Below are 14,735 nucleotides of genomic sequence, written 5' to 3' on the forward strand. Positions count from 1 at the left end.
AGCCATTATAATAAACAACTTTAAGATAAAAATCCAAGGCAGTTAAATAAATGATACAACCACCCACTCATCACCACCACCCAGACCTTATCTAACCAGAGAAATCATCCAAAACAAAAATAATAACAATATATGACTATGAAAATATATAGCTACGATTATAGAGCTCTGGTTCTGGTTCCTGGTTCTGTTTTTTATTTTTTTGGGGGGTTTCTGTTCCTTGAGAGAAAGCAGTCGTATTGGAATGGATAGACAGATGAGTAATCCGAGACCCCTAGATATAGAGAGACCTCCCCTCCGCACAACAGACCCCCGGGTCGGAAAAAAAAACAAAAACACGCCATAGCCATGACTAAACATTTGAATAATTATCAAGTACGAAAGTACAAATGGTATGGTAATTATTGGGGAATAGAAAATAATTGAGTGGCTTTCGGTGTAAGTAAGCCACGTTTGCAATAAAAATATCTGATAGATACTCTCTTCTATCTAATCTACACATTCTACCCTATAAAACTATGAAAATCAAACATCAGAGAAAAAAAATATAAATGTAACATGACATTGAAAACGAGTCAAAAGCACTAAAAAGTACATATATATATATATAGAGGCTATATACTGATATAGATCATTGCTAATGTTGTTGTTGTTGTCATTATTGTCGTGTGTAGCTTGTTTTTGTTGTTGTTGTTCCTCCCCCTGAGATGACATATCGTGTTAAAAAGCGAAACACGAAATTCAATTTAATAAAGTGATCTGTAAGAGGGGTATTATTATTTTAGGGGGTACTCTAGGCCATATTTTGGGACTAAAATTAGTCTCAATGCTAATCGACAGATCAAGGATCTTATAAGAAGGGAAAGATTTTAAGGGAAAAGATACCTATTAGCCCATAGTGCGTAATTCAACTTGATGTATCTTCAAACTACAATTGTATCTATGAGTTGTTTGTCGGGTTTTTTTCGGGGGGGGGGGGGTCTGACTTCTTGGCTTATAATACCGATAACCGGAGGGGAGTTCATTGTCAATGTCAAAAGACAACGTCTGGTTTTGAACCAACCGAACCGAGTAGGTAATTACCGCAAAAACTACTATATGCTATATGGCTAGGCAGCACTATAGTGCTGTTGTTTGACATTGATGCGGGTTTAATGCACCACCAGACCGAGGGGGATATGGATGTGTGTGTGTGGGTCTCTACTATATAGTCTCTATAGTGTGCCTAATGAAGCAATTAAAACATTTGACTTTTGCACCAAAAAACACAAAAATAGAGAAAGGAAGGGGGTCACCCCATCAAGAAAACAAAACAAAACAAGAGAGGTTCGTTTTAGGCCCAAAAGAGAGAGAGAGAGAAAATATTACGTAATATCTGTAGAAGAAAGAGGTATCTAGAGGATGGCTAGAAGAGTATCTGTATCTTCTAAGCAACCTAAACAGCAGCCATTGCCACATGTTGTTTCTCTCGGTTGTGTTCCCTTGATTCTTCTTGATTTCTAGACACGTAGACAGTTGGCTCACAAATACATAGCCACTCTAGCATACTCATAGATACATATATAGTATCTCAGGTAAGAGATACTTGGGTTAGAAAAGCAAAGACACGACAAGTCAAGGTAACAGAGTTACGCATTCTTTTTCGGGCATGGCCATTACCCATTAGCTTTTTCTATCTCATAGATTACTATTTGGAAATGCATCTGTAAGATACTTTTTTTTTTTCTTCTTCTTCTTTTTGATGATAAGAACAACGGCCTCGTCGTGTGGGTAGCCCAAGTAGCTCTTGAAACTGGCCTACGCTGGCATCTAGCATCTGAAAGATACAAGATACAATTTACATACTGCCGTAGTAGCCTCCTCTTGGAAGTTGGATTTTTTCTGGTTTTTTTTTTTATTTTTTTTACTGAAATGGTTAATCGTGACTGAGGCATTTAGGCACCCACACCCACACACACGCTCACGTACGCATCTGGAAGATAGATTTTAGAGGAGAGATACCTTTGGTCTGGGGGTCTGGGGTTTGGGGATATTGTATCTTTTTGAAAATAAAAAGGTTTATTTTTGGAGAATTATATATTTTGGTTTTTAGGTTTATTATCTTTTTTTTTATATTTTTCTTTTCTTATATTTTATTTATTTTTTTACGTTTTTTATTATTTTATTTAAGAATATATTACATTTCTTTATACAGATTATAGATCAGGTCTTGAAAACAATTTTTTAGGTTATAATAGAAGCTATAAAACCTTGTAGACAATATCCTATCTTTAAAACTTTACCATTACAAGGTCCAAATATTATATGATTTTTACAAAAATCTTACCTTAGTTTATATTAGATAAGATAGTAGTACTATTAGTACTAGATACTAGATAAGATACTAATATAATATTTTTTATTAATTTTTATTATTTTATAAAATTTTAAAAATATCTTAAAAGCTACCCTTTAAGAACCCCCCATTATCATAGTATCTCCTTCCTCTTGTATCTCGTATCTCACCTTTTCAATATCTGATTATTATTATTATTGTTGTTTATAATGTTGTTGTTGTTGTTGTTAATATTATTATTAGACTGCTCCTGCTGATGAGTTTCGGCTGTTAATTTTCCAAAACAATTGTTGCGGCTACTGTCGCGTACCATTTTTCGATAACGGAACACTTCACAGCAGAATCTGCTACTTTTTCTTCATCATCTTTTTCTTCTTCTTATACTTTGATTTAGGTGGAGCATTGCCACATGGGAAGGGGGAGGGGCGGCATTTTATTTTATTTTTATTTTTTTTTATTTTAAATGGGCGCCCTCCTTCCCATTAAACATTATACAACACTACTAATATTTGCTTTTATTTTTTTTTTAAGATTGTTTTTTTATTTTTTTGTAATTTTTAAAATTTAAATTTAATTATTTGTTGATCTCTTCTTCTTCACTCGCACATGATGGTAGGTAGCACTATATATATATATAGAAATATTAGAAATACGATTAGATTTCGAATTAGATTTGTGGCTTCTTCCAGAAGCTCATCTTAAGGGGGGGGGCAGCACTTCACTCGCACATACACTTCTTTAGGGGGGGATTAAGATAGATTTTTGTAAAAGATACAGATACATTTTGAAGACGGTGACGGGGATTGTTGGGGGGAAGATTTCAATTTATTTTAATATAAATGGAGGGGTAGTAAGGGGGGGGGGGTTTTCTTTTTGTTGATTTTTGCACTTGATTTCTTTAATTTGTTGTTGTTGTTGTTGCTGTTGTTGGACATCGACTTCACTTATGCCAATTTGCCTTAATTTAGCAACTAAAAATACGTTTTTCCATTTAATTCAACTAGAGCAATTTAAATTTATTGAAATTTCAATGGTTCTACCCCCTCCTCCAGCTTATACTATACTATATATACGACTGACTATATAAAAGATAAACTTCTTGTATAGGGCCATTTCCTCTACAATACAATACAAATGCGGGAAGGTGGAAAATGACCCCCTCCCCCCTCTAGGGGTGGTACAGCAGCAGCAGCATGTTAAAATTCCATGCATTAAAGAACCCAAAAACCAAAAACAAGCATGGAAACTCTACACAGGCAGCATGTGAAATGCGGCAACCTCGCTACCTCGCTATATATATATGTATGTATGTACACCTATCTCTTTCGAACCTATAGCTCACCCCGGTTTTTGGCCAAAAGTGAAAACTGGCAACATGGCATTGTTTGCTTATAATTGACGTTTGCACTGCCGCTGCTGTCTGACGTGGTTGTTAGAGCAAGACAGCAGGGCCGTTGTTGCTGCTTCAGCGCGCACACAATACATAAGGGGTGTCTATGTATGTATCTCAAAAGTATATAAAGAATTTATAGCTGGTACTTTTTCTGTTGTTGTTTTTTTTTTTTTTGTATTTCGTACATGGAAAACGAGTATCTCTCGGGTTGTGTGTATTTATAAAATGGTTATGTAGTCATGTAGCGCTGTAGCGAGCATGGTGTGCTTGTAGGGGTGCTTTGTTGTTGCACGTTCTACCATAAATCGTGTAGTTTTGTAGCCCCCCACACCCCACCCTTCCCTAGTCCCAGGCAGTGGCGTGTCAGAAAAAGGGGGAAGCTTTCCGTAAAGGGGGAGGAGGTCTGACGCCCCTGCTTCTACGTATTTTCTTTTGGGGCGCAGCAGGAAATCACCAATACATAGGACTCTCTCTCTCTCTGTGTGCGTGTGCGACGGGCTGTACACACAATAAATGGTATGATGATGCCCTATGTCTGTCCTGCTTTAACCCATAGGCCCACTCCCCGTTCGGAATGATCGCGTGAAAGTTTCTCTGCAGCCGGCAGAGCTGTTGGCTGCGCTGCTCCCCTAAAAAACTTGGGGCCGTAGCTCTGCGCGATTTCAGTCGCTTTGTAGAACTGGTGGGGCACGCAGAAAATCGCTAGAAAAAACAACCTCACAAATGAATATCCTCACAAATCTCTACCCTGTTTCCAACAAAAAGATACAAAGATACTTTTTGTATCTAGATTTGTGTGTTTTGAGTTTTTTTTTCGCCATTTTGTGGAAAATATGAATTTCCTTTTCGGGCTTTAGTTGGAGTTTTAGTTTTTCTTTAGTTTTTTTGGGGGAAAAACCCCATTAAAGTCAGGCAGGCGATATTAACTAGAATCCATGAATATTGCCAGCAGCAGCAGCAACTGAAAACCAGTTTTCTGTATGTATTTGTAGCCTAGCTACGTGACCACACACAAATATATAAGAAGAAGAAGAAGCAGCTACAGCGCGACGACCGCATTTGCCAAAGAGCGAGAGAGATGGGGAGCTCCAAGGGGGGGATGCCACCACATGCCGCGCCAACTTTGTAGTTTTTCTCTCTCCCCAACACACACACACTTGCTATATACTCTATATATGCGCACGCAAAGCAAACGGGTTACTGGATCTCGCTATCTTGCTCGCACACCAGCTGAATCGATTTTTCAAGCGACACGACAATTTCTCTCCACCACTCTTTACGCTAATCGGTCATCTCGCTCCAACCCTTATTAGCTTTCGATAATGTTCTCTCTTTCGCTCTAGTTGCCAGCTTTATTTTTGCGTTGTTCGTTTTTGTAGTTTGGAGGAGACCCCACCAACACCAACACACACATACACATATACACTTGGATTTATATATAGTCGCCATGTTACTTTTTCGTACGTTGGGGGAGCTGTCAGCTTGGATTTTTTTTTTTTTTTTTTTTTTTTGCTACAAATTTCCAACACTGCACGTCGCCCGTTTGGCTCGGCTTGTATTTGTGTGCATGTTTGTGCTTGCCTGCCTGTATGTATGTGCTTTGAATTTCTGATGAAATTCTTGGCTTTCGAGTAATTGCTGCCCGCCGTCGTTCTCAGTCGACGGCGACGTCCTCAGTCACGGAAGCTCTGCCACTGCCAACGTCGCTGCTGCTAGAGCTCATTTTTGTGCCATTTTTCTTTGTGGAGATCCAAGAAGCACGAACCAGAGGAAGAATTCTTCCCGATTTTTAATCAATTATTTTTTTAAATTTTTAATTGTTAAATTTTTTGGCAAATTGGCTTTTGTTTAAATTTTTTAAGAATTTTTGAAATTAGAATTTCCACTTCTACACTTTAGACACTCTTTTTGGGTTTTAAGAATTCACTTATTTTTTTTTGGTTGTTTATCCATCCCTTGTTGTTTATTTTTAAGATTTATCCATTTTTTAGTTGATATTTCAGCGATTATCTTCCTTTCTTACCATTTGCGTTGATGACTAAAAAGAGAAAATTAGGGAAATTCCATTAATTTTTGGGTTTTTTTTTTTAAATAAATAATTAAAGAAGAAGAATGGTTACTAAGAAGCGATAAGGCCTAGTCTTCTGGGAATTGAAATCTCATAAATGGACCCCGTCTTATAAAGATCCCGCATAACGGTGGTACTTTTAATAAAAATGTATGAATTCATGGAAATTATTTAAAAATAAATGTTTTACTAAGAAAAATAATAAAAAGATTATACATTAAGATTAGTTCTATTAGAAAAAAGTAGTAATAAAATACTAGTTAAAATAAAATGTAGTTTTTAGAACCTAAAAGTAGGAAAAACTAGGAAAAGGAAAGATCTCTTATAGATCTCTCTTCCAAGACCTTCTTCTAATTTCTTCTAGAGACCCCTGGATATGTCCTTGATTTTTCCTCTTAGCCAGAATCTCTCTTCCAAAACCTTCTGCTAATCTCTTCTAGAGACCCCTGGAAGTTTCTTTGATTTCCCCCGCCCGGAAAAGCGCCACAACCTGCTCTTGAAATACTTACACCATTGGAGTGGATTTCCTTGGCTGATCATTGGAGGATCCTTTTTCGCAGCTTGTTGTTGTTTTTTTGTTGTATTTTTTTTTATAAACCCGTTTTGGACTGTATTCGAAATTTGCGCATTTTTACTGGATTTTGAGTAGCTTTTTCCAACTTTAGTTGCTTATTTTTTCGAAAACCTCCAAAAAAAGGTAGCGACGCGCCCGTTTAAAGTTCTGCTCCGACTTTCTACCGCCCGTACCGGACCGATCTCGAACCGATATACCGAGTCCAAAATATATAACCGATTTAGATCTCTAGAAGGGTGTGGTGATGAGGGGGTACCTCTCCTTGTTGTGATGATTTTGGTTTTTTTTTATTTGAATTTTTGTTGCTGCGGTTTTCCTGCGAATTAAATTCGACAGAAAAAAAGGCATCACAAAAAATTGAATTGAAAAACAATAAAAAAATTACAAATTTTTTTTTTTAATTTATTGGCTCGATTTCCATTTGCATTTGCCTTTTGTTTTTGTTTCTTTTTTTTTTATTGTATTTGATTTGTATTTTAATCTTGTTGTGGTTGCTGTTGTTGTTGCTGTTGTTATTGCGGTGTTGGTGTAATTAATGCATTTTCACACAAACTCACATAACTCGCGGCGCACAGATACACCAACGCTCTCACACACACACGCGCACTCAGAGATAGATGGGGAGACGGGAGGGGCCACTCTTGCCGTATTTATATTTATTTTTTTTGTTTAGATAACAAATTTTATTTTTTTGGCTTGTGTGTGTTTTGGCGGCGTTTTTATTTAATTGCCCGCCGCTACTGTTTTACTTTTTGTTTTCTTTTTTTTTTTTTTGTTTTTTGCTCGCCTGGACGCGCGCGCTGTCCGTTGCGACTTCACTCCGTTTGGCTTTTTTTATCAGTGTGACCGTGGTGCCGAGGAAAAATTTGGCCACCATTTGCCGTTGCTGCCTTAAGGGTTGCCACCCATGCACTATTTGACATGGTCTGTAAAGTGCTTTACGGTCACACTAAGTCTAACCGGTTTGCTTAACTAACCGGTTAACCCGATTCGGAGAGGGAAAATTTAAAAAATTAAAATTAAGCAAAGACATATAAATTTTTTTTTTCTAATGGCAGGATAACGTTTATTTAAAACTGTCCTTTAGGGACAACCATTTAATGTTATCACATAAACTTCACTTATAGATAATTTTAAATATTAATATGGTAGAAATAAATTAGAGTAGTAAGGGGAGGTCCAGCGGGTGTGTCCTTTTTAGTCTTCTAGGCTGCTCGCTGTTGTCCAGCAGGGAACTGGCCAACAGGTTCGGGTGATTATAAAGCCTCTGGAAGCCTAGGAAGTTCTCAGCTTCGATATCCTACCCATGAGCCAGTAGAAGGATCGAAGTCTTTGGTCAGCCTGTTTCCTCTTCTTAATCAGATGGGGCCTCCAGGTGATCTAGAGTGAATCCCTAATCCAAAAGACATATATTTTGATACAAGATAGAAAAATAAAATAAATTTATTAATTTTTTAGTCATAGGTTTGTAAGCCTTCCTACAATCTTTGATAATTGATTAAAAATTAAAACAAATAAATACAAAAAAAATTAACAATTTTGGAAAACATTATATCCTCTACAAGGATTTAAAAAGAAATAATTATAATTAGGAGAAGTGGGAGTCTTTTACGTGGATGATTTGACCACAGTCTTTTGTTATAATTTTTAATAAAATGTAAAATTAAAAAATTAATGAATACAAATGGAAAAAACGAATCGAAAGCTACAAAAAAAAAAAAAGATGGTGAAGGGCAAGATGAACAAGATGAGGTCCCGAAGAAGACTCGGGCTCTGAAGAAGAAGATTCGAGATTCGGGATAAAAAATAAAAAAATTATAAAATATATAAGAAAATAAATAAAAAGAAAATAAAATAAAAAAAGAAAATAAAAAAATAAGATAAGAGTGAAACCGATTGGAAAATAAAATAAGTTGTTTTTTTTTTTTTATAAAAATATTATTTTTAAAAATAATTTTATATGAAAACTATTTTTGAGAAAAAAAGGTTCATTGTAATAGTTTAATTTAAAATAAAAAGATAATTAAATACCATAGAAGTCGAGAAGTGTTTATAATAACACCACATTATTATTATATAACATTAATTGTTGAAAGATTAATTTGTATTTAATTGATGACCCTATTAAGTGCATTTGGAAGTCTTGAATTCAACGGCTATGGGCCCATTGAAGAGAGTGAACCGTTAATTATTTTGTTTAGTTAAATATATGGTTAAAATATAAAAAAATGTATATATATATAAAAAAAATGGACAAAATATATCTTCTTTAAGGATATAAAAAGAAAAAAGAATAAATAAGAGCAAGGGGTGTCTTAAACGTTGGAGATTGGAATAGACCACAGTCTTTTATTATTTTTAATAAAATGTAACATTAAAAAATCAACGAATAAAAATGGAAAAAACGAATTGAAAACTAAAAAAAAAATAAGATGATGATGGGCAAGCTCGACAAAATGAAGAACAAAATGAGGAGTCGAAGGTCCCGAAGATGAAAAATAAAAAAATTATAAAATATATAAGAAATAAAAAAAATACGATAAAAGTGAAACCGATTGGAAAAAACATTGTTCATTGTTTATAATTTAATTTAAAATAAGAAAATAAATTAATATCAGAAGTCGGGCAGCAAAAAGTTTTTTCTTTTTTTTTTTTTTATATAAAAATATTATTGGGAAAAAAGTGTTAAAAATTGTTATATATGAAATATAGTTTAATTTAAAATAAGAAAATTAATAAATATCAGAGAAGTCGAGAAGTGTTTATAATAACACCACATTATTATTATATAAAATTAATTGTTGAAAGATTAATTCGGATTTAATTGATGACCCTCTTGAGTGCTTTTGCCACTCTCGAGTACAACGGCTATGGGTCAATTGAAGAGAGTGAATTCGACAATGAAATGTTCATTGTTAATTGTTTAATTTAAAATGAGAAAATAAATAAATATCAGAGAAGTCGAAAAGAAAAAAATAAAAATAAAAATAAAAAGAATACAAAAAATAAAATAGTTGTGGCTCCTTGAGCGGCTGAGCTCCGACTGATTGAAAAGAAATGCTTGTGCCCCTTATATACCCCACATTTTGGCCAGAAAATCGAAGGCAAAGCCTTCTTCGTTTGGAATAAACTTAAGAGTGATTAAGAATTGGGCGCGAATTTAAAAGGCGATAATAATAACCGATAACAACGTAAAACCAACCTACAATGTCTGAAAGCAGGTTGGCATCGCTGGCGACACGCAGGCGTTAGTACCTTTCCGCATGTTTTGTTTTGTTTCTGACACGACACACAATAAATAAGAAAATTATTATTTTTAAGAAAAAGTTGTGAAAAACTACTTTAGCCATGAGTAGTTTAAAGTCCGATTTGGATGAATATTTACTGCTGCAGAGTGACCAGAAGAAGAGCTTCAATGTGAAGCTGCCACAGTTGAAGGTCCCAAGTCTGGGACTATTTTCCAAAAACACGGAACCGGAGGCCAATAGCTGGCTAAAGGACACCCAGGACTCCTGTTGTCCCAAACTGGTAGGATTACATTGAGTCCTAAACCCTAAATAATTTATTTATAATCCATTTTCGTTTATATTTCAGTCGCGACTGCAGAGAATCGTCGGTTTTGTGGCCTGTTTGGGAATGGGAGGACTCTGCATATCCCTATCGACTTTATACATTCCCGTTCTCATCTTGAAAGCCCGAAAGTTCGCCCTGCTCTACACCCTGGGCAGTCTCTTCTTTATCCTAAGCTTTTGCTTTCTGTCCGGATTCGGAGCCTTTCTGCGACAGATGTTCTCCAAGCCGAGACTCCTGACTTCCATATCGTACAGTTCCTGCCTTTTGTTAACCCTGTATTGTGCCTTGGTGGCCAAAAGCACCGCATTCACAGTTCTGTTTGCTGTGGCGCAAATAATAGCATTACTGTTTATGGTACTGGGTATGGTTCCGGGTGGAGCTACGGGTCTCAAGTTCTTTGGGCAATTGTTCAAGACGAGTGTTTCGGCCTCGACAAGTGCGCTGCCAGTATAAGCCACGAAGAGCAATAAAACAAAACGAATCATCTCCAACCACCGCAGCAACGAACGATATAACTTATTTAACTCATTGATCCAAAATAAAACTTATTTGTGATATAACGCCTCTCAAAAGTAACCATATTGTTTTTCCATTCTTTTCTCAACTGACTCATTGGGAAAATCAATGCTCGCTTATCAGAAATTGCAATTATAAATGCGAACTATGACGCGATTCTGCTACGCTACGGAAGACTCTTTTTATAGATTGGTCTTTTACGACGCAATTGTGTATATGGGGGGAGGGTTATATTAAAATTATTTATTTTTATCTTGATCATAAAACTAATCTTCGATTTCTCCATTTTGTCATTCCACTGGAGTCTCCAGCAGTGGGCCTATCCTTTGACTTGGCTTCTCCATAGGTCAGTCCTCAATCTCGCCCAGATACAAGGTTTTATCGCTGGATCCAGACAAAATTAAAGGTTCTTTCGGACTGAAATCCACATCGTTTACACTGCCATTATGTCCTGGCAGCTTGTATAGAATGCGCCTCGTGTTGACATCCCAAATGTAGACATGCCGATCGGCCGAACCGCAGGATATTTTGTCGCTTCCCGGTGACCAAGCGCAGCGCAGCAGATTCTTCTCAAAGTTGTGCTGATGGCCCTGGAATACCTTGACACACCGCTCGCCAGGAGCATAGGGCCGCACGTCCCACACTCTCAGCGTGTTGTCCATGGCGTTGGTAAGGACGAAATCACCTTCAGGCGACAGCGCCATGCCGGTAACAGTATCGGCGTGTCCTCGCAAGTTATGCAGAACCGCCTGCTTTCGAATATCCCAAATTTTCAGTTCATTATCGATGCCTCCGGTGATTACTTGTTCTCCGGTGTCACCAAAACAAACTGCAGTCACCTGGAAGGGAGACTCCAGCGTATGGGCGGCGTGTTTCTTCCGCGCATCCCAGATCTTTATGGTCCGGTCATCACTGCCTGAGCACAGCAGCTGTTGGCCTCGTCGCGATCCCTGCACACTGTTCACAAAGTTCCCGTGGCCCTTGAAGCGTCGCTGCCGTTGACCCGTAACAATGTCCCAAATGGCTAGAGTTTTGTCCGTCGAGCAGGAGAATATATGCGAGCCATCCGGCGTGAAATGGGCTTCCATTACAGCGCCACTGTGTCCGGATAGAGCCATAATATTCTCACAGTCACCGTAAACCTGCCAGATATCTGTAAAATAATAATAATGAAAAGGATATTCAAAACTGAACCAAAATTTCACTCACGAATCTGCCTATCAAACCCAGAGGATAGCAGCATCTCTCCCTCCGGATGAAATTCTGTGGTAAAGATCTCTCCCTCATGACCCTCCAGTTGCATTATGGGTGCCTGAAGGTTCGAAGTTCGCCTTACACCCTAAAAAATAGCATAAAAGTATAAAATTGCAATTTTTCTCCGTGCTTCTTCTTGCCACCACGCTTACCGATTCCAGGAGCGCCTTGTCCCGATTTGTGTAGGCTATCAGTTCGCTTTTGCTGCGTTTTGGCTCCTGGGCCAGAACCACGCTGTTATTGGGTCGTTTGGTACCCATTTTAGTAGATTTTTATGAAGAAATTATCAATTTTCAGCCGGAACAAGAAAAACTTCGCTTCACAACAAATCCAAAAGATGCCAACTCGCTTTTTTAACTGTTCGGTGTTTACCAACACTTGTTTTTAGTTGGTAAATAATTGCATAAAAAAAATTTCTAAATAATATGGGTATATATTATTACTAACTTTCTTTAAAAAAAAAGTAATTTTTGTTTAAATTTTGAATAAAAATTTTAATTTTACTTAAAATTTTCCCTTGACGAGCTCAGCAGTAGTGCTGTCCACTTGCTTAACTGATAAACAAAACAGCTGATTGAAAATGTTAATTTTAATTTTCTTTATTTTTACACAATTTGCGGCTATACAATATGCTTTTTACTCAATAAAGATTCCTCCACACTTAATAGGCATCCACACGAGGGGGATCAGCATAGAACTCGTTGCCCTTGCGCTCTCCCTTGAGCCACTGCTTGTAGCGTTCATTTCGCATGGCCTGAAAATGCATTTAAGATCATAAATATACAATGCAAATGATTGATAGCCATCAAGAAGCTTACATGGAATCGCAAGAGCTGTTTTTGCATGCCAACGCACTCCTGGAAATCGGAAATAAGGTCGGCACATTCGCGCTTTCCGCGCTCCAGGCCGTAGGCCTCAAAGCACTCCATCATTTTCATTTCGAATTGTCCGCATTTGTCGTAGGTCTGATGGTTAATCAGACAGCCGGTTAAATCGGTCAAGGGGAGGCGCAAAAATGGAGACAACGACATTTTTGCTAAAAGGAAAAGGAAACAAGAAAATAAGTTAATATTCAAAGATGGAAAGATTTTTGTCACTTCTCACTGTGACGTAACCATAAACAATGGCCGTAAACACTAATTTACGGAGATAATCTGCACCCCATCACTTTCAATGCAGTTTAATAATATGTTTGTTTAGGCTGATTTGTTTTAAGTTTAGTTACACACCTTAACTTGCTAAAGATTTGCAATGAAAACAATTATTTTGTATTTTCTGAATGCAAGCCGAGAAGTGTTGGCTAATGCCTCGAACCAATGACAGCTGGCAGTGTTGGCTAACTCGCGAACCGCTCAACACGTTTTGTTTACAAAAATTTGTTTATTTTTTTAAAAAGCCATGAAAAATCAGGATTTGGTGGATTTTCTGAGATCCTGCGGCGTATGCGAGGTTTGCCAGCTGCGCTACTTGAAGGCTAGAGGTTCCGAGTATAAGGATATCAATGAAACACTTCGAAACGTGAGTTCTGATTTGAAATATAATTATTTTGAAGCAATTTGATAAGCTGGCTTTCTATTTGAATAGTTGGATATAAAAGTAAATGAAACTGTTGAAAATGGATATAGTAGCACTCCACCAGATGATCAGCCTGCAAAAAAACAACGTCTAACCATTTGCTCAACTTGTTTGGGTCTATTTTCGGAGGATTTTCAAAAGGACCTCCTGGCGGGTATCCTCAACTCTGATTTTGGTAAATACGATTGCCAGACAATCGTTCTAGCCATTAGTTTGCCCATGATCCTGCAGCTGAGGCAGTTGGCCATGTGGTATGCCCTGCAGAGAAAATTCGGGCCGATCATAGACGCCAATAACCCCCCAGATGTCCCCATTAAGGAGGCCGTCAAGCTTATACTGCACCCAATAATATGTGAAAAGTTGGGCAAAGAATACGACCCTAATGGGCTAATGATCAGTGTGGATCTCAGGCATAAGCTAGAGGAGGAGGAGGTTGACAAACTGGTGAAGCTCAACAAAGAAGCCTTTCCCTATAAGGCTGCCCATCAGAAACGCATCGAAATCTCACGAGGCTTGCTGGAAAAGCAATACCAACCGGCGAAAGTCAAGGCGGATACTTTCGAGAAGTATTTCCAAATCCCCTCTCCAACTGTAGAGGAACCCCTTGAGCTAAAAACCATTGAGCTGCAAGGTCCATTGGTCTGTGTGGCTGGAAGATATCGGAAAGTAAATCGCGAAATCTCGCACACGCCTTGGGTTCTTAATGGCCAGAGGGTGATGGAGGACAGCATCGAGGAGATAATCATCCGGAATGTTGGAGCGCACTTCACGGAGAAGCCGGAGAAAATCATCTTTATGTCCAGCGGACGAGAAGATGTCGATGTTCGTTGTTTGGGCAAAGGAAGGCCTTTTGTTCTCGAGATTCCGAACTCCATCAGAAGTTCACTGACTAAAGAACAAGCCCACAAAATGGAGAAGGCGGTGGACGAGTCCGGAAAGGTTTCCATAGTAAACCTACAAGTGGTAGCGCGGGAGGAGCTATCGCATATAAAAACAGGCGAGGAGCAAAAGAAGAAATTCTATCGCGCCCTTTGTGCTCTGAAGGAACCAGTAACCGTGGAGATTTTGGAAAAACTTCAAATATCTAAAAGTTTTGATATCCAACAGAAGACCCCCATACGAGTCCTTCATCGTCGTCCTTTGCACACCCGACCCAGGACCATTTATAGTGTTAGGGCGCGCGTCCAACGCGGTAATCCACAAGCTTTGATTGTGGATATTGTTACTCAAGCTGGAACCTACATAAAAGAGTTGGTTCATGGAGAATTTGGAAGAACCACTCCCTCATTATCCTCCATCATAGGCAAGGCCATGGATATTCAAGCTTTAGATGTGGTGGGAATTGACTTGGAATGGCCTCCGGAGGTGGACAATTCATTGTCTAGTTTAAACACATAAAGCTTATTTTTATGACATTTATACTTTCAAAGGTTTAAGATTAAAGTTT

General features: G+C 37.8%; 5 protein-coding genes across 10 annotated transcripts in view; 2 read left to right on the forward strand and 3 right to left on the reverse strand.

Moving 5' to 3' along the window:
• The window catches only part of spen (split ends), a 60,389-nt gene extending 53,175 nt beyond the window's left edge, over positions 1-7,214 (reverse strand). For 4 of the 6 annotated variants that reach the window (XM_070277612.1, XM_070277608.1, XM_070277609.1 and 1 more), the window contains exons 1-3: positions 6,306-7,214; positions 5,752-5,766; positions 2,506-2,957 (exon numbers count right to left, since the gene is read on the reverse strand). In XM_070277612.1, the coding sequence (XP_070133713.1) occupies positions 2,506-2,648 (143 nt within the window). In that variant the 5' untranslated portion in view covers positions 2,649-2,957; positions 5,752-5,766; positions 6,306-7,214. Of the gene's footprint in view, positions 1-2,505; positions 2,958-5,751; positions 5,767-6,305 lie in introns of those variants that run through there. The other 2 variants (XM_070277611.1, XM_070277610.1) reach the window with 2 other exon arrangements.
• Positions 7,215-9,615: 2,401 nt separating this feature from the next.
• On the forward strand, positions 9,616-10,519 carry LOC108119996 (vesicle transport protein SFT2C). The gene is made up of 2 exons (XM_017233472.3): positions 9,616-9,898; positions 9,965-10,519. The coding sequence occupies exons 1-2, from the start codon at positions 9,719-9,721 to the stop codon at positions 10,394-10,396; spliced, it is 612 nt and encodes a 203-aa protein (XP_017088961.2). The 5' UTR covers positions 9,616-9,718; the 3' UTR covers positions 10,397-10,519.
• Positions 10,520-10,702: 183 nt separating this feature from the next.
• On the reverse strand, positions 10,703-12,070 carry LOC108119995 (U5 small nuclear ribonucleoprotein 40 kDa protein). Its single transcript, XM_017233471.3, has 3 exons — positions 11,866-12,070; positions 11,669-11,798; positions 10,703-11,612 (listed from the first exon to the last, which is right to left on the reverse strand). Exons 1-3 carry the CDS (start codon positions 11,971-11,973, stop codon positions 10,807-10,809), a joined length of 1,044 nt encoding a protein of 347 aa, XP_017088960.1. The 5' UTR covers positions 11,974-12,070; the 3' UTR covers positions 10,703-10,806.
• Positions 12,071-12,296: 226 nt separating this feature from the next.
• On the reverse strand, positions 12,297-13,217 carry ND-15 (NADH dehydrogenase (ubiquinone) 15 kDa subunit). Its single transcript, XM_017233473.3, has 3 exons — positions 12,943-13,217; positions 12,532-12,749; positions 12,297-12,467 (listed from the first exon to the last, which is right to left on the reverse strand). Exons 2-3 carry the CDS (start codon positions 12,742-12,744, stop codon positions 12,375-12,377), a joined length of 306 nt encoding a protein of 101 aa, XP_017088962.1. The 5' UTR covers positions 12,745-12,749; positions 12,943-13,217; the 3' UTR covers positions 12,297-12,374.
• Pus10 (Pseudouridine synthase 10) lies at positions 13,096-14,697 on the forward strand. The gene is made up of 2 exons (XM_017233470.3): positions 13,096-13,231; positions 13,298-14,697. The coding sequence occupies exons 1-2, from the start codon at positions 13,112-13,114 to the stop codon at positions 14,684-14,686; spliced, it is 1,509 nt and encodes a 502-aa protein (XP_017088959.2). The 5' UTR covers positions 13,096-13,111; the 3' UTR covers positions 14,687-14,697.
• The last annotated feature ends 38 nt before the right edge of the window (positions 14,698-14,735 follow it).

This window comes from Drosophila bipectinata, chromosome 2L (genome assembly GCF_030179905.1).
Source record: "Drosophila bipectinata strain 14024-0381.07 chromosome 2L, DbipHiC1v2, whole genome shotgun sequence".
Classification (NCBI taxonomy): Eukaryota; Metazoa; Arthropoda; class Insecta; order Diptera; family Drosophilidae; genus Drosophila; species Drosophila bipectinata.

What these genes read in the sequence shown, in the direction of transcription:
- Pus10 (XM_017233470.3), top strand. Translation starts at nt 13,112, where the DNA reads ATGAAAAATCAGGATTTGGTGGATTTTCTGAGATCCTGCGGCGTATGC. An exon ending in TCAATGAAACACTTCGAAAC is followed by an intron (nt 13,232 to 13,297) that starts GTGAGTTCTGAT and finishes CTATTTGAATAG; the next exon opens with TTGGATATAAAAGTAAATGA.
- ND-15 (XM_017233473.3), bottom strand. Translation starts at nt 12,744, where the DNA reads ATGTCGTTGTCTCCATTTTTGCGCCTCCCCTTGACCGATTTAACCGGC. An exon ending in AACAGCTCTTGCGATTCCAT is followed by an intron (nt 12,468 to 12,531) that starts GTAAGCTTCTTG and finishes ATGCATTTTCAG; the next exon opens with GCCATGCGAAATGAACGCTA.
- LOC108119996 (XM_017233472.3), top strand. Translation starts at nt 9,719, where the DNA reads ATGAGTAGTTTAAAGTCCGATTTGGATGAATATTTACTGCTGCAGAGT. An exon ending in ACTCCTGTTGTCCCAAACTG is followed by an intron (nt 9,899 to 9,964) that starts GTAGGATTACAT and finishes TTTATATTTCAG; the next exon opens with TCGCGACTGCAGAGAATCGT.
- LOC108119995 (XM_017233471.3), bottom strand. Translation starts at nt 11,973, where the DNA reads ATGGGTACCAAACGACCCAATAACAGCGTGGTTCTGGCCCAGGAGCCA. An exon ending in ACAAGGCGCTCCTGGAATCG is followed by an intron (nt 11,799 to 11,865) that starts GTAAGCGTGGTG and finishes GCTATTTTTTAG; the next exon opens with GGTGTAAGGCGAACTTCGAA. An exon ending in TGGGTTTGATAGGCAGATTC is followed by an intron (nt 11,613 to 11,668) that starts GTGAGTGAAATT and finishes ATTATTTTACAG; the next exon opens with ATATCTGGCAGGTTTACGGT.